Source organism: Lepidochelys kempii, chromosome 7 (assembly GCF_965140285.1).
Source record: "Lepidochelys kempii isolate rLepKem1 chromosome 7, rLepKem1.hap1, whole genome shotgun sequence".
Taxonomy (NCBI): Eukaryota; Metazoa; Chordata; order Testudines; family Cheloniidae; genus Lepidochelys; species Lepidochelys kempii.
Window position 1 is genome coordinate 43,105,718 of NC_136386.1, and position 22,877 is coordinate 43,128,594.

Genomic DNA, 22,877 nt, shown 5'->3' on the forward strand with positions numbered 1-22,877 from the left:
CTCAGCTCCCCCACTGTACAGATTGTTCCAGCACACGGTCCCTATACAGTACTTGGTGATCGGATCTGGTGCTGAGCTATCTTGCTAACTAACCCCCCACCCTTTCTGCGGCTACTCTCCTGCCTCTCCCTCTCCCTCTCCAGACTGGGGCTTGGGGGGATTTTCCCCTCCATTTCCCCCTCTCACCCTATGTGGTGCCATGCCAACTGGCAGAGTCCTCTGGTCTCTGCTGCTGCTCTGCCGAGCCTGAGGAAAACGGGCTTCTCTCCCACACTCTGACCACTTCTGCATCTGCTGCAGCATCTCTCTCACCCCCGCCCTTCAAGTAATATATCCCTTCCCCCACTTAGGGAGCAGGGCAGTCACTTTGGGTAAACAACTTTTTCCGGCCATTGTTTATTTGAACGTGCTGGTTTCCTATTTAACTAAATGTAAACGTCAAACCTACCATGAGGTTACTAAGGTGGGGTATTAGCTTTTTCTGAGCTGAATCTTTAGTTTTCCAATATGGATATCATCTTGTTTTATGTTTTGTTGACATCTATTGCAACTACTACAAATGCTGAATTTGTGATAACACAATTCAGGAACATCATTAAGGTAGGTAATGGTTATTTTAAAGTTGGGTCAATTGTTTTTATGTGGGATGGAACTACTGCAGTTGATGATGTATATTCCCAAAGAAAGATTTATGCTGTATGAAAATTACTGTGAGTGTCAGAGTTCAAGAAGCAACCACCTAGTCTAACTCTCCTGCACACCGCAGGCCACTAAACCCCACCCAGTTATTCCTGTTTTGAGCCCAATAATCTGGATTAGACTAAAGTATTACAGCCCTCAGGAGACTAAATTACTGTGGGCAGAAAATAGGAATGATTTGTGGTGCACCAATACCCAAAGCCCCTGCAACAGCAGGCAATTGATTTAATGAGCTATACCCAGATAATACTAGCAAGCAACCTGCACCCCATACTGCAGGAGGCCAAAAACAATACCCCCAAACAAACCCAAGGTCCCTGCCAATCCTGCACTTGGGTGGGAAAATCTTTCCTGACCCCAAAGAGGTGATCAGCAACACTCTGAGTCTGTGAGCAAGACCCACCAGCCGAGCTTCAGACATATTTTTCTGCACAGCCTCAAAGCACCAACCCACCCCATTTGGTGTCCTATCTTCAGCTATGGCCACCTTTGATGTTTCAGAGAAAGGAAGGAGAAAAAGTACATTGGGGGTGAACATTTTCCTTCCTGACTCATGCAAATGAACTGCTGACATACCAAGCATGAAATTTAGGAACAAAAGACATGGGACTGAAAGGGAACCCCCAAAGCTTGGAAGCCCAGCTGCCTGTCCCTACAGGCAACCTTGTCATACAATCCCACTCAAATTTATATCAAGCTCTATTTTAAAATTAATTAGATTTTCCCCCTTTACTCCCTATTCTAGAACCACACTTCTCTGATGTTTAGTAGCACCTTCTAAGTTCCAGCCTATATTTATTCATGGCTAGATTATACCCATTTGTTGTACCGACATTTTCCTATAACTTAATTAGTTTTTCTCCCTCTTTGGTGTTTACCACCTCTCCCATGCCCCCCCCCCCCATAATGTATTTATAAAGAGCAATCCTATTTCCTTTCAGCCTTCTTTTTGCTAGGCTAAACAAGCCAAGTTCTTTTAGTCTTCTATTGTAAGATAAGCTTTCTATTCTCCCGATCATCCTAGTAGCCCTTCTCTGCACCTGGTTCAATTTGGATTCATCTTTCTTGAACATGTGTGTCCAGAACTGTACATGATATTCCAGTGGAATGTGAAGGATATTTTTATATATCCTGTATTTCAAACACCACTGGGATGAAACATGTGCTTCATATAATATTTATAAAAATGATTGGAGAGCCTCAGGTGAAAGGTGTTATGGAAGTGATTATTAAGATCATTGTAAAATGCATGTATTAACATTATATGTGAAGTTATGAAATCCCTCCCTAGGATGTTACTGGAACATGTTGAAGACCAGACAGCCACTGAATGTATCCAATGAAGTGAGCTGTAGCTCACGAAAGCTTATGCTCAAATAAATTTGTTAGTCTCTAAGGTGCTAACATGGGGGTGGGCTATGTTAGGTAAAGGTGATAAACAGGTCTGTCCTAGACAAAGGAATGTGGGTTTACTTCAATTTACATATTAGCAGTAAACAAAGCCATTGTGCAAACCTGCTCCTGAATTTGAGGACAGAATTAACATGGCTCCTGCACCTCAGAAAGACATAGGAAACCAAATCCCCAGGAAGCCTTCCTGACTTATATCCCTTTGAAAATATAAGGAAGAGAGAGAGAGAGACTTCATCTTTATCCTTTACCTTAGGAGTCAAAGGAACCAAGCAATTAGATCTCAGTGATGGGTCCTGGCCAGAAAAAGCTGGAAAGGAGATGTGGGTAAAAAGAACCATTTTGAACATAAACTGTATCTTGCTAGATTAAGTTTTAGTCCTTTAGATGTGTTTTCACTTTTTTGCCTGTAACCATCTCTACCTTTATCTTTTTTACTTGGCATTGCTTAATCCATGATTGCTTTGTTAATAAACTTATTTTGCTTTCATTATAAATAATCAGTGCTATGTACATGCAGTAAAGTGTGTGCTTCTAGAAAGCTACCACGTTGGAGTGTTTTTCTGTCTCTGTAAAGGGAGTGAAGCTAACACATTCTCTGTGAAGGTCCAATGAGAGGGATGGTCTCTGCATTGGGATGATTTGTGAGTGAATTTGGGGCTGGAAAGGTACTGAGGTTAGCTTGCAAGAAGTAACCATAGAATCATAGAACTGGAAGGGACCTCAAGCGGTCATCTAGTCCTCAAAGCAGGACTAAGTATTATCTAGACCAAGAGTCAGCAACCTTTCAGAAGTGGTGTGCCGAGTCTTCATTTATTCACTTCAATTTAAAGTTTCACTTGCCAGAAATACATTTTAACGTTTTTAAGAAGGTCTCTGTCTCTGTAAGTCTCTATATTATATAACTAAACTATTGTCGTATGTAAAGTAAACAAGGTTTTCAAAATGTTTAAGAAGCTTCATTTAAAATGCTGATCTTAAGCCGCTGGCCCTCTCAGCGCGCTGCCAGCCTGGGGTTCCGTTCACCTAGGCCGGCAGCAAGTTGAGCGGGGCCTGCGGCTGGGACCACAGCTGGCAAGGGGCCGGCAGCCAGAACCGCTGCCACTCAGCCCACTGCCAGTCTGGGGTTCCATCCGCCAGCTCCTGCCAGCCAGGGTCCCAGCTGCCGGCCCTGCTCAGCCCGCTGAGGGTCTGGGATCCCAGCCCTGCTCACATAGAGTGGGTATCTACTTTCTCCCTGGTTCTAGCCAGTCTCTTCCTTTCTCTCTCTCTCTGCACTGAGCTGAGGGTGGGAGTGCACTGAGCACAGGGCTGCGGGTGAAGGAGCAGGTTGGGGTGTAGGGTCTGGCCAGGAGCTAGAATGAAGGAGGGTGCTTAGGGTTGGGGCAGGAGGTTTGGGTGTGGAGCGCTTACCTGGGCAGCTCCCATTTGGTGCAAGGGGTGCAGGTAGGAATGTGGTGGGGGGGCATGCAGGAGCTCCCGTTTGGTGCTCAGGGTGGGGGTGAGAATGTGGAGGGTGCAAGAGTCAGGGCATGGGGTGTGGGAGGCCTGGGTATGTGTGTGGGGGGGTGCTGGAGTCAGGATGGGGGCTGGGGGCGTGTGAGGAGGGTGCAGGAGTTAGGGCATCGGGGGGCTGGGTCTGTGTTGCGGGTGCTGGAGTCAAGGCTGGGGTCGTGGGAGGTGTGCAGGGGTCAGGGCAGGAGGCTGGGGTGTGAGGGGGTGCAGGGGTCAGGATAGAGGGCTGGGGGTGTGGGCTAGGGTTGTGGGAGGTGCTCCCAGCCCTTTGCCCAGAGCAGCTCACGGCAGGGGACTGGAGGGAATATGCCCTGATTCCACCCCACGGCCCCGTCCCCACCTCTTCTCCGCTTCCTCCCTAGAGCAGCGAGTACAAGCACGCTGCTGCTCTGCTTCTCCCCCTCCCTCGCAAGGGTCATCAGCTGATCAGTGGCAGGACCAAGCTTCTTCACCCTGCCCCTGCGGAGGGGAGGGGCGGAGAAGAGCAGGCCGGGGCGGGCAGGATTTTTAATGGCACTTTGCTGCCTGCCAGGGTCCCGGCCTGGGTTCAGCAGCAGGCTGAGCAGGGCCGGCAGCTGGCACCCGACAGGCAGCAGCGTGCCATTAAAAATCGGCTCGCGTGCCGTGCTTGGCACGTGTGCCATAGGTTGCCGACCCCTGATCTAGACCATCCCTGACAGGTGTTTGTCCAACCTGCTCTTAAAAATCCCCAGTAATGGAGATTCCACAACCTCCCTAGGCAATTTATTCCAGTGCTTAGCCAGTCTGACAGTTAGGAAGTTTTTCCTAATGTCCAACCTAAACCGCCCATGCTGCAATATAAGCCCATTGCTTCTTGTCCTATCCTCAGAGGTTAAGAAGAACAATTTTTCTCCCTCCTCCTTGTAACAACCTTTTATGTAGTTGAAAACTGTTATGTTCCCTTTCAGTCTTCTCTTCTCCAGACTAAACAAACCCAATTTTTTCAATCTTCCCTCATAGGTCATGTTTTCTAGACCTTTAATCATTTTTGTTCCTCTTCTCTGGACTTTCTCTAATTTGTCCACATCTTTCCTGAAATGTGGTGCCCAGAACTGGACACAATACTCCAGCTGAGGCCTAATCCGCGCAGAGAAGAGCGGAAGAATTACTTCTCGTGTCTTGCTTACAATACTCCTGCTAATACATCCCAGAATGATGTTTGCTTTTTTTCTTTTGCAACAACGTTACACAGTTGACTCATACTTAGCTTGTGATTCACTATGACCCCCACATCCCTTTCTGCAGTACTCCTTCCTAGGCAGTCATTTCCCATTTTGTATGTGTGCAACTGATTGTTCCTTCCTAAGTGGAGTTATTTGCATTTGTCCTTATTGAATTTCATCCTATTTACTTCAGACCATTTCTCCAGTTTGTCCAGATCATTTTGAATTTTAATCCTATCCTTCAAAGCCCTTGCAACCCCTCTCAGCTTGGTATCATCCACAAACTTTAAGTGTACTCTTTATGCCATTATCTAAATCATTGATGAAGCTATTGAACATAACCGGACCCAGAACCGATCCCTGCCGGACCCCACTCGTTATTCCCTCCCAGCATGACTGTGAACCACTGATAACTACTCTCTGGGAATGATTTTCCAACCAGTTATGCACCCACCTTATAGTAGTTCCATCTAGGTTGTATTTCCCTAGTTTGTTTATGAGAAGGTCATGTGAGACCATATCAAAAGCCTTACTTAAGTCAAGATTTTCCACATCTATAGCTTCCCCCCTATCCACAAGGCTTGCTACCCTATCAAAGAAAGCTATCAGTTTGGTTTGACATGATTTGTTCTTGACAAATCCATGCTGACTGTTATTTATCACCTTATAAGCTTCTAGGTGTTTTCAAATTGATTGCTTAATTATTTGCGCCATTATCTTTCCGGGTACAGAAGTTAAGCTGACTGGTCTGTAATTCCCCGGGTTGTCCTTGTTTCCCTTTTTATAGATGGGCACTATATTTGCCCTTTTCCAGTCTTCCGGAATGTGTCCCATCTTCCATGACTTTTCAAAGATAATTGCTAATGGCTCATATCAGTCAGCTCTTGAGTATTCTAGGATGCATTTCATCAGGCCCTGGTGATTTGAAGACATCTAACTTGTCTAAGTAATTTTTGACTTGTTCTTTCCCTATTTTAGACTCTGATCCTACCTCATTTTCACTGGCATTCACTATGTTAGATGTCCAATCGCCACCAACCTTCTTGGTGAAAACCGAAACAAAGAAGTCATTAAGCACCTCTGTCATTTCCACATTTTCTGTTTTTGTCTTTCCCCCCTCATTGAGTAATGGGCCTACCCTGTCCTTGGTCTTCCTCTTGCTTCTAATGTACCTGTAGAATGTTTTCTTGTTACCCTTTATGTCCCTAGCTAGTTTGATCTCGTTTTGTGCCTTGGCCTTTCTAATTTTGTCCCTGCATACTTGTGTTATTTGTTTATATTCATCCTTTGTAATTTGACCGAGTTTCCACTTTCTGTAGGACTTCTGAGTTTTAGATAATTCAAAACCACAAAACCCAGCAAACAAAAATGAGTTGTGAAGTTCTACTGAAGAGTAGCTATATACTTAAGCAGTTAGAAATAAATGCAGGAACTGGCTGGGGACTGACTTGTCCTCCACTACTTCAACTCTGTGGCCAAGATAAGTATAGCTGTGGGAAATTTATATTAATTTCTTTTTATTTTAATTTACAGAAACGAAGCACCAATGATGTGGTAAGTGCTTTCATGACCCAAGAGGGTGAGTTTAAGGCCTTTTGGGGTAAAAGGTGGTGTTACTGCTCATGCTCTTATTATGGATTTAAATTCCTTTATCAGAAATGACTTTGGTTCATTTGGAAGTCTGTAAGTAAGTTATAATGCATATCTGACCCTGTTATGATGTGGAGTCCTTATTGACTTGGTGGGCTCTAACTGAGTTCTGCGTACACATAAAACACAGTTAGTATGCAGTCAGTAATGATGGCTCCTAACAGTGTATCTCCCCTTCCCAGCAGACTAGGGTACCACATGGTTATTTTCCTGTAACTCTTTAGCATCTGGGGGAATTTTGCTATGCAGACAGGACCTCCTACCCATATTTGTGTACAGGAGTGCCAGAACGATTTTTATAGTGAGGGTGCCAAGAACCAAACTGTAAACCCTGAATATGGTGGAAACCACTTCAAGCCAGGGGGCGCAGCAGCACCCTCAGCTCCAGCATATTTGTGTAGCCAGTTTGATCCAGCCTCCTTCCTCTGAGCACTCTGTGGGGGAGACCATCCCAGAGCCCATTGCCCGGTGTGTTGCTGGTGCGGTTTTCTGTGCATGTCACCCGTGCATTCTATTTCTTGCTGCAGTACTATGGGCAAGCTGCCCAGAATTTTCCGGAATGTGCTTGTCCGAACATGGCTAAACAGTCTGGTTAATGCAGTCACACAAACATGGTTGCGTTGTGAGGGAGAAAAAGCTACTTTGTGGACACAACCCAACCATGTTTTTTTGTTACAAGGTTAGAGGAGTGTCTTACGAAGAAATTGTTGCTGTTGTAATGCAGGCAGAGCTTTAACTCATCAAGCACCAGGGCTTCTGTCCACCTATCTCTCTCCCCATTACACAATATATTAAATAGAGACAGAGTAGCTTTAGGGGTAACTTAGTTTTCCTCATTTTAATAAAGTTCCTTGCCCTGTATTGGAAGACAGCTACTCTTTCTGTGATTACCATTGTCGCATGATTCTGTAGAATGGAGTTAGAATAATTGGCATGTATTTTTCACTGTAACTGGGGTTTCTCTTTCATTCTTCAGATCTTCAGTGGCATAGATATCTACAGCATGAAAATTGATAGCAAAGTGACGTCTCGATTTGCCCACAATGTCATCACCAGTCGAGCTGTCAATCGTGCCAGTGTGTCTAAGGAAGTGTTGTTTGAGGTGGAGCTCCCCAAGATGGCCTTCATTACCAATTTCAGCATGTAAGTAGTTTGCTGCTAGCTTGTCTCAGTAGGGTTGCCAACCCTCCTGGTTTCACCAGGAGACTCCTGGAATCAGGCCCTATCTCCCAGAGGCTACTTAAAGCCAGACTGGAAGATTTTAGGCACTAAAAGTCCGGCAGCGCAGCGGGGCTAAGGCACTGCGCTGGCCCAACGCCACTCCCGGAAGCTGCTGGCATGTCCCTGTGGCTCCTAGGGGCGTACAGAGATCTCCACGCACTGCCCCCGCCCCGAGAGCCGAATCCGCAGTTCCCGGCCAATGGGAGCTGCGGCGGCAGCACTTGTGGGAGCAGGCAGCGTGTGTAGCTCCCTGCCCTCCCCTCCGCCACCCTGCAGGGACGTGCCGGCCACTTCCAAGAGCAGCGCGGGGCCAGGGCAGGCAGGGAGCCTGCCTTAGACCCACTCCACCACCACCTGGGAGCTGCCCGAGGTAAGCACTTTCCAGCCAGAGCCCACACCCCTCATCCCCTCCTGCACCTCAACCCCTACCCCAGCCTGGAGCCCTCTCTTGCACCCCAAATTCCTCCCAGAGCCTGCACCCCACACCCCTTCCTGCAATCCAACCCCCGCCCCAGGCTCAGCCCAGAGCCCCCTCCCACATTCTAAACCTCTCGGCCCCAGCCCAGACCCTGCACCGCCTCCCACACTCCAACCCCCTTCCCCAGCCTGGTAAAAGAGAGTGAGGGTAGGGGAGAACAAGCGACACAGGGAGGAGAGATGGAGTGAGTGGAGCAGGGCCCCGGAAAGGGGCAGGGCAGGGGTGGGGCTTCAGGGAAGGGGTGGGACAGGGCAGGGCAAGGCCGGGGCAAGGGTGTTTGGGTTTGTGTGATTAGACAGTTGGCAACCCTAGTCTCCAACTTGCTGTATTTTTTTCACCTGCACAGTGACACAATTTACATTTAACTCGCCTTCTCATTTAAACATGGCACAGTAAAATGTAAAAAAGATAAGAATGAATTAGAACTGTCAATCACAGTTAACTCAAGCGATTAACTCAAAAAAATTAATCGCAATTATTTGCAGTTTTAATTGAACTGTTAAACAATAGAATACCAATTGAAATTTATTAAATATTTTGATGTTTTTCTACATTTTCATATATATTGTATTCTGTATTTGGAATTGAAACCCAAGAGTATATTATTTTTATTACAAATATTTGCACTGTCAAAATGATAAATAAAAGAAATAGTATTTTTCAATTCACCTCATACAAGTACAGTAGTGCAATCTCTTTACAATGAAAGTGCAATTTACAAATGTAGATTTTTGTTACATAACTGCACTCAATGTAAAACGTCAGCACCCACAAGTCCACTCAGTCCCACTTCTTGTTCAGCCAATCGCTAAGACAAACAAGTTTGTTTATATTTACAGGAGATAATGCTGCCCTCTTATTTACAAAGTCACCAGAAAGTGAGAACAGGCATTTGCAAGGCACTTTTGTAGCTGACATTGCAAGGTATTTACGTGCTAGGTATGCTAAACATTCGTATGCTCCTTGATGCATCAACCAACATTCCAGAGGACATGCTTCCATGCTGATGATGCTCGTTAAAAAAAAATACATTAATTACATTTGTGACTGAACTCCTTGGGGGAGAATTGTATGTCCCCTGCTCTGTTTTACCCGCATCCTACCATATATTTCATGTTATAATCGTCTCAGATGATGACCCAGCACGTGTTGTTCATTTGAAGAACATTTTCACTGCAGATTTGACAAAATGCAAAGAAGGTACCAGTGTGAGATTTCTAAAGATAGCTGCAACACTCAACCCAAGGTTTAAGAATCTGAAGTGCCTTCCAAAATCTGAGAGTGATGAGGCGTGGCGCAAGCTTTCAGAAGTCTTAAAAGAGCAACACTCTAATGCAGAAACTACAGATCCCGAACGACCAAAAAAGAAAATCAACCTTCTGCTGGTGTCATCTGACTCAGATAGTGAAAATGAACATGCATCGGTCCACACTGCTTTGGATTGTTATCAAGCAGAACCCATCATCAGCATGGACGCATGTCCCCTAGAACGGTGGTTGAAGCATGAAGGGACATATGAATCTTTAGCGCATCTGGCATGTAACCGTGCCATGAGAATGCCTGTTCTCAATTTCAGGTGACATTGTAAACAAAAAGCGGGCAGCATTATCTCCTGCAAATGTGAACAAACTTGTTTGTCTGAGCGATTGGCTGAACAAGAAGTAGGACTGAGTGGACTTGCAGGCTCTACAATTTTACACTGTTTTATTTTTGAATGAAGTTTTTTTGTATATAATTCTACATCTGTAAGTTCAACTTTCATGTTAAAGATATTGAACTACAGTACTTGTATTAGGTGAACTGAAAAATACTCTTTATTTTGTTTTTATACAGTGCAAATACTTGTAATCAAAAATAAATATAAAGTGAACACAGTACACTTTGTATTCTGTGTTGTAACTGAAATCAATATATTTGAAAATCTAGAGAACATCCAAAAATATTTAAATAAATGGTATTCTATTATTGTTTAACAGGGCGATTAATTGCAATTAATTTTTTTAATTGCTTGACAGCCCTAGCATGAATGTTTAAATAAAAAAGAAGCACTGAAAACATGGACCAAACTGGTTAGCACTGGCTTTCTTTTCTTGCTATTTCAAACTCTTTGTTTGTCAGAGGTATTACAAATACCATAGCAAAAATGTGCGCACCAGGAGTAAGGTGGGGATAGTGTTTTATAGCTTCCTTGCCTCATTATAGTTAGAGCCGAGTCATGCCATTTACAGTGCTAAGCCCCAGTCTCAGAAATTCTGTCTGCTCCAAAAATGTTTGTTTTATTCTGGCTTATTTTTATTTAATCTACAATTTAGAATGAATTTAAATTTTATGAAAATGACTAATATCCGTTCTTGATAAAAACTTCACTGGGAAATTCCTAGAAGAACAAATATACTTTTCGGGGCCTTATGTTTGTGCAAAGTACAGCCAATTTAACACCTATCTGATCCTAGATATGTGCACTAGAAGAGCACCTCTAGACCTACATCATTAAAACTAAAGGCTTCACACTTGAAGTATTTCAGTCAATGAGTGTGAAAACATTGGTTATTCGAAGATGTTAACTGAAGTTAATTAATTTTCTTTTTTTCTTTTCTTTTTTTCCCTCCTAGAAACATATGTTTGCTTTGCTGCAACCAACATAAGGTTTGCAGCCAGCATAGGAGGTTTGCCTGGAAGCAGAGGAGTTTGTTTAAAAAGAAAAATATGCTATTAAAATTAAGAGCCTAGTAAATAAACTGCTTTAAATACAGCTCATACAAATGTATTAGGGTGATAATTTGTCAAGCACTTTACTTGGGGCTCTGTGCAAATCTGGTACTAAGAACCTATTGTAAACAAACTGTCAAACCAAAAGGTTTGCCTGAAAAATATACATAAAAAATAAATGAAGCATTCATAGATACATTTATTTTCACACAGTTTTTTGTTTCATCTGCAGGACAATTGATGGCATCACCTATCTTGGAAATATAAAAGAGAAAGAAGCTGCCAAAAAGCAGTATGAGAAGGCGGTTTCACGTGGACATACTGCAGGTCTAGTCAAGTGAGACTCTTGCATCATAATTAAGTTTGCTTGTATTTCCACAGATCAGTGTGTACACCCTTATAGCATCGTTATTCACTTCCAGTCCCATTGGAAAAGTGTGTTCCTGTGATTCATGGGAGTAATTTGAGACGCCTATATTGATATCATAAGAGCAGTTACTTACCTTACAATAACTATGGTTCTTTGAGAGGTGTTGTCCTCACAGATTCACTTCTGATGTGCAAGTGCCACATGTGTGTGAAATCGGATTATTTTTGGCTAGCAGTGTCCACTGGGGGGTGCCCTTGAGCCCTGGATATCCTTGCATCCTCACCAAGGGCATAAAAGGCTAGAGCAGATTTAGCCATTCCTCAGCTCTTTTGCCCGCATGGAATCCTGTTGTTGTTGGAGTCTGTATAAACAAGGAAGGAGGGTGAGTCTTGGAAATTGAATGAGCTCTAGCTCACATGGGTGGATCTAATCTAGCAATCTAATCATAGGATCTAATACAGTTAGATACCCATTTAGACAAACTGAGTGGAAATGGCTGGACCCTTAACCCTCTCTGAAAAGGCTACGGACAGTGTGAGGGAGCAGAGATGATCATAATCATCTCTGTCTGTTGACATAATGTATGGCTGTGGGTATTCCCCATTATCAGCTGGATCCCTGAAGCAAGAGTAGAAATGCTGTGCATGCCAGATATATGGCTCTGAGTGCCAGGATATTTATGTGAATATGAGTTTTCTGGGAGGACCAGAGGCCTTGTGTCTGAAGGTGTTTCAGATGAGTTCCCATTTAAATGTGGAGGCATCCATCACCAATATCTTTGTAGGCAGAGATGCAGAAAAGGATGCTCCATTGGACACATGAAGCAGGTCTTTACACTAACTGATGAGGAGAGGACTTCTCGCAGGACCTTCATCTTCATGTCCATCAGGTGCTTGCTGGGTAAGTACATGGATTTCAACCACCCTTGCAGGTGGTTGAACTCTGGCATGCTGAGTGATGTAGATGCAGGAGGCCATGTGACTCAAAGGCTGTCTGAGGCATGCTCTTGCAGACATCTCTGGGTGAGCCTGCTGACTGATGAGGTTCACTATAGTCTGGTTCCTCACCTGCAGTAGATAAACTCTTGCTGACCTCAAATCTAACACAGTTCCTATTCTAAACTTTGGGTTGGCAAAAGTGTGTTGTGGGGGTTTTTTTGTTTGTTTGTTTTTATTTTTATCTTGAATCCCATTGTGGTGAAGAATCCTAAGATCACACAAACTGAGTTGGTCAACAGGTAGGGAAATTTTCCTAAGATCAGCCACTCATCCTGCATGCTGTGTTGTTTTAAGCGGGCTGTGATGAGGAACTTAGAGAATACTCTCAGTGCCATGAAAAGCCCAAAGACGAGCACCCTGTATTCATAACGAGTCTCCCACTATGAATCTTAAGTATTTTCTGTGTTCTGCATGTACAGACAGCTGAGAATAAGTGCCCTGAAGCTTGAGAGCCAAAAACCAGTCATGATGATGTAATGAGGGGATAACTGAGGCCAGATGACCATCCTGAACTTGAAATGAAAGATGAATCTGTTCAGATGTTTCAGGTCTAGCGTAGGACACCAGCTTCCCTTTTAATTTGGGATTAAAAAGTGATGGGGATAGAACTCCTTGCCTCGGCATTCCATGTACTCCAATGCTCTGAATTGCAGAAGGGAATTCACCTCCTATTTTAACAGTATCTCATGAGAGGGTCCCTGAAGAAGGCCGGGGAAAGGAAGGGACTGGAATTGGATAGAATACCCCTTGTTCATAATTTCCAGGACCCCATGTTCTGATTATCATTTGGACCTCTTTAGGTATTCCAGAAGATTGAACTGTGAAGCCCTGCGTATCACAATGGAAGTGGCTATCATATGTGGCACTGTATCAGAGACATCTAAAGTAGCCTGCAGAGATGTTTGGGCCACTAACTCTCTTTCAGACACTAGAGACTTTAGGTTCTCCCTATGTTCCTGAGGAAACTGCTCGATGCAGTGTGATATCTTGTCCCAAGACATATAGTTGTATTTTGACAGAAACATCTGATAATTCAAAATGTTCATTTGGACACTAGCTGAGGTTATTTGTACCAAGGAGTTGGTACTAGGGGAAGTGTGCACCATGTTCGCAGGCATTGACCATCCAGTGGTGCTATGGTATCAGAGGATCCTGATGTGGGCTGTGAGCCACCTTTTGGCTGAAGGGCATAAGAGACAGAGATGTGTTTTGTGTCTAATTTTGCTGGTCACTGGCAAGGGTGACCTAAGCCTATGCTCACAGTGGGGGAGATGCTCTCCCTACTTCTTTCCAATGATGACTAGGTGGAGGAAGAATTGACTATTCTGCCTGATTCAGTAGTTGAGGGGTTTTGATCCCTTTGATGAAGAATGAGCCTGGCAGCTTGATGCAGAGCTGCAGTTCACATGAGCACTAGCCAAAAGTGACCGTTCGGGCTTTTTGTGATCTTTTGCCTCAGACTCTGAAGAGGCCCTCATCAAGTACTCTACAAGACAGGGCTGGAGCTGGATCTTCCTCTCTTGCTGCATTCTCTTAGAGAAGGAATGGCAGATCGATAATTTGTCAGGGATGTATCCTTGGCCAAGGCAGAAGTAGTAGAATGCCCAGCATTGAGCAGGATAGCAGCCTTGCAATAGGAGGCAAGTTTTAAATCCCTATGAGTCCTAGCACCAAGGGTATCCCCAAACCTATTCTAAATTTTAGGGTGGAAAGGGGATTGCCAATGGCATAAACAAAAAACTAATAACTACCTAAATATATTAATTACTATTAACTAGCCAAACAAGAGATTGTATGGTAGACAGAGTAAGTGAACACTACAGGATTTCTGTCTTGCTGCCATAAACAGTAAGAAGGAATGGAGGGATGGTTGGGCCTGCCGCCCTGTATGCCCTCTGGTGGGGGGTGAGGGCAGGTGCAAAGACAATCCAGTGTGCAGGTGCTGCCCAGTGAGCATTGCTATTCCAAAAGAATCTGATCTCACATGCATGGGACACATGCACACCCAAGAGTGGAATCTGTGTGGACAATCACTCAGAGAAGAAACCATTTTTTTTTATTCACCCTGATATGGGATTAATCTTGTAATTAATTCTGCATTTCCTTTCACCTGAGGACTTCAGCAAAGTGCCAAACTTGACAAACACTAATTGTGCCTCATCACACCACTAATATTTTCCTGCCTCATAGGGAGATGTGAATTGAATAACATATTTGATTCGCATTGATCTGTTGAATCTAATATAGGCATTTATACTGAGAACACCACCATGGTATGTTAGTGCCTATTTGACAAGATGAATGTTTTTAAATACCACGTGGCAATTATGTGACTGTTGGATGTATAATTGTGTGAAATGGTGTTAAGAGATCAAATTTAATCTAATTTCAGTCATTCAGTGATTGGATTTAAACTTTGTCCTCTGTGCTTTGTCATTCTTAACTCACAGAGACAGAGGTCTATAAAATCTTGACTGGTGTGGAGAAAATGAATAGGGAAGTGTTATTTACTCCTTCACATAACACAAGAACTAGGGGTCTCCAACTAAATGAATAGGCAGCAGGTTTAAAACAAAAGGAAGTACTTCTTCACACAATGCACAGTCAACCTGTGGAACTCGTTGCCAGAGGATGTTAAGGCCAAAACTATAACCGGGTTCAAAAAAAGAGCTAGATAAGTTCCTGGAGGATAGGTCCACCAGTGGCTGCTCAGGGATGCAATCCTATACTCTGAGTGTCCCTAGCATCTGTTAGCCAGAAGCTGGGAGTGTAAGACAGGGAATGGATCACTTGATGATTGCCTGTTCTGTTCATTTCCTCTGAAGCACCTTGACCACTGTCAGAAAACTGGATACTGCACTAGATGGACCATTGGTCTGACCCAATGTGGCCGTTCTTATGTTATCATCTATTTCTGCAGTGAAGGCAAAGCCTGAGTACCTTCCAGTAGTGCTTTAAGTGATGTGACTGGTACCTGTCACTGCTGGAGAAGTAGTTTGCTGCTCTCCAAGAACCTCATAGCTTTCGACCATATATTTAAGTCATACAGACTGACATACAGCAACAGAGTCTCACGTTAAGAAGATTCTCTGGTTTCCCTGTCTAGACACAGAGTGGGTGTGACATAGGGCAGCATCAGTGAAAGTTTCTCCACATTGTTCCATCGATGTTTCAACTCTGTCATGAAGCAACCTCTTAGATTCATAGACACTAAGGTCAGAAGGGACCATTATGATCATCTAGTCCAACCTCCTGCACAATGCAGGCCACAGAATCTCACCCACCCACTCCTGCGAAAAACCTCTCACCTATGTCTGAGCTATTGACATCCTCAAATCATGGTTTAAAGACTTCAAGAAGCAGAGAATCCTCCAACAAGTGACCCGTGCCCCATGCTACAGTAGAAGGCGAAAAACCTCCAGAGCCTCTTCCTAATCTGCCCTGGAGGAAAATTCCTTCCCGACCCCAAATATGGCGATCAGCTAAACCCTGAGCATATGGGCAAGATTCACCAGCCAGATACCCAGGAAAGAATTTTCTGTAGTAACTCAGATCCCACCCCATCTAACATCCCATCACAGGCCATTGGGCCTATTTACCATGAATATTTAAAGATCAATTAATTACCAAAATCATGTTATCCCATCATACCATCTCCTCCATAAACTTATCGAGTTTAATCTTAAAGCCAGATAGATCTTTTGCCCCCACTGCTTCCCTTGGAAGGCTATTCCAAAACTTGACTCCTCTGATGGTTAGAAACCTTCGTCTAATTTCAAGTCTAAATGACCAGTTTATATCTTGTCAAGGTAGCTCAGTTTCCATAATTATTTAATCCTTGATGCCTGAAAAGAGGCCGCTAAATCTAGTGTGAGTTTTTGTGACATGGACACGTGTCCACTAACAACTAGGCTAATGCAACCGCCCCCTTTACACAGAGCACCAAAGAGCTATTGATTTCAAAATGGACTTTTGGTTACTACCACCCACTTCAGCCAAATTCAAATCAATATCCTAGGGCAATGGTTCTCAGCCAGGGGCATGTGTACCCCTGGAGGTACACAGAGGTCTTCTGGGGGTACATTAACTCATCTATATATTTGCCTAGTTTTACAACAGGCTACGTAAAAATCACTAGCAAAGTCAGTACAAACTAAAATTTCATACACACAAAATGAGAAAGTGAGCACTTTGTCAATAATAGCGTGCTGAGACACTTTTTTGTATTTTTATGTCTGATTTTATAAGCAAGTAGTTTTTAAGTGAGGTGAAACTTGGGGATGCACAAGACAAATCTGACTCCTGAAAGGGGTACATAGTCTGGCAAGGTTGAGAACCACTGTCCTAGGGTGAAGCCTCTAACTGCTGGATCCTGTGAGATGCTGAGCACCCTCAACCCCTACTGACTGCAATGCACCTATTAGGATGAAGCTCCAAATTCTCAGTGCTTTCTAGTTCACACTATGAAATCTCTCTTAATTAGCTGGCAAATCCAAGTTACTTTCAAGGAATGTCTAGTCAAAATACCTACTGCTGTGTAGATCAGAATTGAAACTGTAGTTTTAGGCATGTTAAAAACTATAAGAGCATTACATTCATATTGATTCTTAAAACAAGTGAAACCAGGGAAAAGATTTAATGGTTGTTGTGTGACAGCAATTTCTTATTGATAAGAAAAAGCATCCAGGGGTTTGTTATACTGGTGTTTTTCTGATTTGTAGTTATATTGCTTAACATTTCCAGGGCCTCTGGCAGAAAAACGGAAAAGTTCACTGTTTCAGTCAACATTGCAGCAGCCAGCAAAGTCACTTTTGAGCTCACCTATGAGGAGCTCTTGAAACGGCACTTGGGAAAATATGAGATGTTGATTAAAGTAAAACCGAAACAGCTAGTCAAACAATTTCAGGTAAATTGCTCTGGGATTTCATTTATATTCAGCAGCATTTATACAGAGCAGTTAAAAACTCTAGCAGAAATAGTGGGCGAAGAAGGGCACTGCTCCTAGGTAATGCCAGCTAAGTGTATATTTATATCTTAAGCTGTGTGCTCCAGGAGATAAATCCATTTACCATGAGTACAAGAACAGATAACCAATGTTTCAGCTGTCTGAACAGCCTTTATTAAAGGCTTTCTGTTCATTTTTTTCCACAGCTGTTGCAAAACAATATAAAACAGGAAGTTATTGTAATGCACTTGATCATGCATGTGATCAAGGTTCCCTCCTGTGGCTGGCCCCAGTGATTATACAGCATGCTGTGTTTGCTTAAGTTTGATTTATACTGACAACTGGGATGGCCACAGTTTATGCTGATGATTCCACAGCAATTGCACCCAACCATTACAACATCCAGAACCATGTGTCAATTCACAGGGGTATGATACCAGGCTTAATTTGCACATGAATTATCATATATTTTAAAATCAATAATTGCAGCCACAATATTTGTAGGTATTTCTGATCCTTGACAGAAGTCCAAGTATCTATTAATATCTATCTCTTTAATAGAAAATGCTTGTTCATTAACACTCAGTGGATTTTAGAGTAGCAGCCGTGTTAGTCTGTATTCGCAAAAAGAAAAGGAGGACTTGTGGCACCTTAGAGACAAACCAATTTATTAGTCTCTAACGTGCCACAAGTACTCCTTTTCTTAAGTTAAATTTATTTGAACATAAGTTTTCGTGAGCTACAGCTCACTTCATTGGATGTATGCCGTGGAAAATACAGTGGGGAGATTTATATACATAGAGAACATGAAACAACGGGTGTTACCATACACACTGTAAGGACAGTGATCACCTAAGGTGAGCTATTACCACCAGGAGAGTGGGGGGACCTTTTGTAGTGATAATCAAGGTGGGCCATTTCCAGCAGTTGACAAGAACGTCTGAGGAACGGGGGGCGGGGGGAATAAACATGGGGAAATCGTTTTACTTTATGTAATGACCCATCCACTCCCAGTCTCTATTCAAGCCTAAGTTAATTGTATCCAGTTTGCAAATTAATTCCAATTCAGCAGTCTCTCGTTGGAGTCTGCTTTTGTCAGTGGATTGAAGCTGCATTGAATCAGCTATGGGTTGTATTTCTGTCCTGGTCCAGTTGCTGGTGAAGTTGGGGTGGGAAAGATGCTGTCCCTTCTTATTCTTGGCCTGTTAGCCAAGAGTTTTCTGTGTGGGCCATGCAACCCAAAAAATATCCCTGACCATCAGTTAACTGAGAAGGGACCCAGCCCTCCTCAAGTCGTCTTTTAGAACGGTAGAGTGGAAGAGGCTTTCCCCAGATGCCCTCTCTCCACTGCTCTCGCTGACACATATCTATATATCATCTGTACATGAAGGGTTAATGTCTAGCTATTCCACCTGGAAGCAGGCGGGGCACACCCTGACTGTCTCCTAGGAGCAATGCACACATTGCTCTATCCAAGGACAAGGGCTAAATATGAACCCTGAGAACTTGATTGTTTGGACAGCAACTGTGGGAGGTTTTTTTAGCCTGGGCTCAAGGCCTGAAAACCAGGATTGTAGTAGATAGAGGATGGTAACTAAGCATATGAATCAACGTCATACATTCCTTTGTGTAGCAGTGTGTAATGCTTAGGGGGAGAAATATAATAAAAGGAGAAGGTGGAAGGCAGGGGGGGCAGAACAGCCCATCTCCGCTGACCAGCCTGCTTGCTTGCAAAAAGCTGTGTTCTGTCTCATCACTGAACCGCAACATGTACATATATATGGTAGTTGGGCACAGAGGTGTAGACGCTGCTTTGAGGAGGAGTTGCGGTTTGGCAGCTGCATAAGCACTAAATCAGCGGTGCCAAAACTTTTCCTCTCACACACCCCCCTTCCCAGGAATGGAATGTGGCCATGCCCCCAAGCCAAGGGCCAGGAGCAGGGGCCAGGAATCCCAGTCAGGTGGCACTCCCTTCCTACCCCTGTGTGGGGGCTGGCCTGGGCCCTGCCATGCCCCTCTAGTGGGGCACACCCCACAGTTTGGGGACCGCTGCACTAAATAGCTGCCTCAAAGGCAGTTATTGGGACTGGCATAAGCAGCTGCAGTGCCCAGACAGCCCACTCAGCTCCTGAAAGCTCTGCTCACGGGCTCCATCATCATCCTGACTTTGCCCCCTTACAAACTCCCCTGGTCTGACCACAGAGTTTCTCGTGCTGAACATCCTTTACACACCACCTGCTCTGTGACTCCACCCTCCAATGTCTGGCCTACTAATTGTTTTCACAAACTATTTCAGATTGAGGCAAACATCTTTGAGCCACAAGGTATCAGTGAGCTAGAAGCACTTGGATCATTTATCAACAATGACTTGACTCAGACCATTGAAAAATCTTTCTCTGGAAAAAAGGTATAACTATTACTAACCTTAATGAAGAATACATGGTGTTAACCTGATTGAGACGCTGCACTTTTTTCATGAGAATAATAAACTCCGATGCCTTCCCTAGAAATGCAGAACCTAACTGATGAGTTGTCACTGGCTTCTCCTCTGGATTCATTTGCTCTCAAAGTACTTTTGCTTTTTGCATCTGTACCAGTCTGGCCAGAAGCAAAACAAGCAATCCAATGACTGCTTAGGGCCCTGCACAGGTCTGCATCTTTTAGGTCAGCCTGACCTCCTCCCTCGAGCAAGGAATTGAGAGGAAGCAATTGATAGCCTGATTTACTTACACACAAATATGGACACACACACACTCCAGAAAGTTGCCAGTCTTGTCTGAGGCCATACAAAGCATGAGACTAGCCTTGACTATGTATGCAAGAAAAATCAAACTATACATTTGTTGTGTCCTTTGCTCTTTACACAACATACATAACCTGAAGGAAGCACAGAGGCATGGTGGGGTCCAAATAACCATGTCTATTAAGTGCATATAACACTCCAGGCCTCGCGACATATATACATTGCTGCTGCCGGAAGGTTCTAGTGGCTTCTGAAACATGGAAGACAGGGAGGACTAGAAGAGGATTTCACAAATTATTTAGGGGGATGCAACCTAATTTTTATACATCACAATACCTCAAAATTGTGTTTTTCCCAAGATACATTTGAAGTTGTTGCCTTGTAGTGGAGACGAGCATGATACAGTGATCCAAACACAGGATGTCTAGGTAGGAGGATGGGATATGTGGCATATCTTTTGGTGGATTACTGTTTTGGAGAGGTGGCTCTTTTGCTTTTATTATTGGTAGCCCGTGAAAACTTATCTGTACATTACAAGCCTAGAGTATTGTATTGCAATAATAAATTGCAGTCATGTCTAAGTCTTAAAGTGATGAGTCATGCTGCGTCTGCATTGAATAAATTACAAAGAAGAAGGCAAGTATATATGATGATTATGACAAATATTCAGTATTTACATATCTTACTGGATACGGTAGTTGGATATATTTTAGGAAATTATGTGGTAGAAAAATATATTTAACTTTTTTTTCCCTGTAATTTTATAAAATTTTGAATTCTAACCTACTGCTTTTCAGGGCCATGTGTCTTTCAAGCCAACTATTGATCAACAGCGAACCTGTGAGAACTGCTCGACATCTTTCTTGGATGGAGATTTTACTATAAAATATGATGTGAAAAGAGACTCTCCAGGCAATTTACAGGTCAATTCAATGGTGATTTGGGGAAGGGAAGGGTGTTAAAGCCTAATCCTGCAAAGATTTTCACACACTAACTTTTCACACATGAGAGTCCCATTGAGTTCACATGTGTAATGTTAATTACATGTTTAAGTCTTTTCGGGTCAGCTCCTACATTTTGAGCAGGTGATATACACAGCCTGCATGTTCTCATGTGCATCATGTTCTTTGTTTTTCAGATTATCAGTGGATACTTTGTGCATTTTTTTGCACCTGCGAATCTCCCCAGGGTGCCCAAGAATGTGATTTTTGTAATAGACATTAGTCACTCAATGTTGGGTCAAAAAATGGAACAGGTAACTTACTAGAAACTTGAGCATAAAAAAGGATGCTCCTTGGCACAGCACATTTCTTTAAATAAAATAAGCAGGATTAATCAATTTCAAACAAAGTTGCAGAGTTTATTTTTATTACTTAAGAGTTATCTGCGAGGACTGGTTGCAGATGTTCTTTCCTGTAGGGGCAAGGTTGCGGAAGATTGGCGAGGAGCTAAGTGGTGGACTGAGTACGTGACTGGATGTAAGCAGAGGATGCAGGCAGTTTCAATGAACTTTGTCTGACAGACCCTGCCAAAAGATACTGTAGCACAGCTCTGCATATTTTTGCCTGTAAACCAGTCAGTTTATGCAATAAGCATAAACCCTACATGTAAGAATGTAACTGGCTGTTGACCCCATGTAACCCCAAGATAAGAGCAGAGAATATAGCGCCAGAGAGGACTCCCCCATGGTGGAGTCCTGCCTAGTCAGCTGTCCCCTGCAGCCCCTCCGCATATCCTAGGGGCTCCCCGCGCAGATTGGAGCATAAGTTCTTCCTTCAATAAAGCATAGTTTACTATTCTTAGACCTGAGTGTCTTCCTTTCACTGGTATCTTCCCCCCCAGCCCTTACAGGCACATTTCCCAACCTCATTCATAAACCACCCTAGATAGTACTTTACTATCACTCAAAATGCCATAAAGCTCTTTTAGCGTCCAGCACGCAACTGTTGCCTTAGGTTGTTCTATTATACTCTGCTTCACCTCCAGTTGGCTAAGCAACTGTATCATGGTAATAAATCCTAACACGACAAAACACTAGCTGAGGTTGCTCAGATGGATTGTGTAAATTCTACTCCAGTTTTAAAAATCACTTGCGTTGACAGAAGAATTCTGAAATGAAAAGAGGCATTTTATGTGCTCCTTATATCTTTACCCAGAATGCTCTTCCAATCTAGGATTAACTCCGTAATTAATGCTTTCCAGCCCTCAGCCATTTCATAACTGAGGTCTGGGATCAGAACTTTAGCAACAAACCGAATTGGGCTGTGGTACAGGCATGCTGACTGCATTCATGTCTATGCTCTGCAAGCCTGAACTGCATGGATATTCTTTTCCAGTTTTAGCCATTTTATATCTTTGTGTCTGAATTCCTCTTTAGGCCCATGCTAACATTCTGGATATAGTGTAAGGTTTGCCTTATTTTGCTGAAGCATTTGGGAAGGAGCTAGAAAGAACATAAGATAGGGTGTTTGATCATCTGGGAGTTGTAATATACTGGACTCATGTTGGGAATGAATTATTGTTGCAGGCACTGGAGTTGAGCAGTTCAGTGTCATGGTTGGATGTGTTTGTCATTATTGCAAGAGGCATTCAGAGCTGGGAATGAACACTCCTAGCACATGTGTAAAAACTGAAATAAATACATACATTGTAATACCAGGCTATTGCTAGAACTGGTTGGGAATTTTTCAGCAAAATGTTTTTCATTGTAAACTGCTTATTCATGTAACCTCCAACTTTCCACAGGAAAAGGTTGGTCTCAACAAATTCCCTATTCTGAAAAAAACTTGGAAATGTTTTGAAATTGTCAAAACTTCCTGTTTTTGAAATGTGAGGCTTCTTTTTTGGTTTAAAATTTCAGTTAATTTATAGTAAAAATAAATAATTAAAATGTTTTTGATTGGCCTTTTTAAGTTAGAACATTTTGACATTATAGATATTAAACATTTTGACTGG

The 22,877-nt window shown here is 43.2% G+C and overlaps 1 protein-coding gene across 1 annotated transcript in view; it reads left to right on the top strand.

The window, feature by feature from the left end:
* Positions 1-361: 361 nt before the first annotated feature.
* Positions 362-22,877, top strand: part of LOC140914487 (inter-alpha-trypsin inhibitor heavy chain H3) — a 51,607-nt gene continuing 29,091 nt past the window's right edge. Inside the window, exons 1-8 of the mRNA XM_073352405.2 lie at positions 362-600; positions 6,342-6,362; positions 7,435-7,601; positions 11,099-11,203; positions 16,978-17,140; positions 19,476-19,586; positions 20,720-20,845; positions 21,061-21,177. Of these exons, the coding sequence (XP_073208506.2) occupies positions 508-600; positions 6,342-6,362; positions 7,435-7,601; positions 11,099-11,203; positions 16,978-17,140; positions 19,476-19,586; positions 20,720-20,845; positions 21,061-21,177 (903 nt within the window). The 5' untranslated portion in view covers positions 362-507. The remainder of the gene's footprint in view (positions 601-6,341; positions 6,363-7,434; positions 7,602-11,098; positions 11,204-16,977; positions 17,141-19,475; positions 19,587-20,719; positions 20,846-21,060; positions 21,178-22,877) is intronic.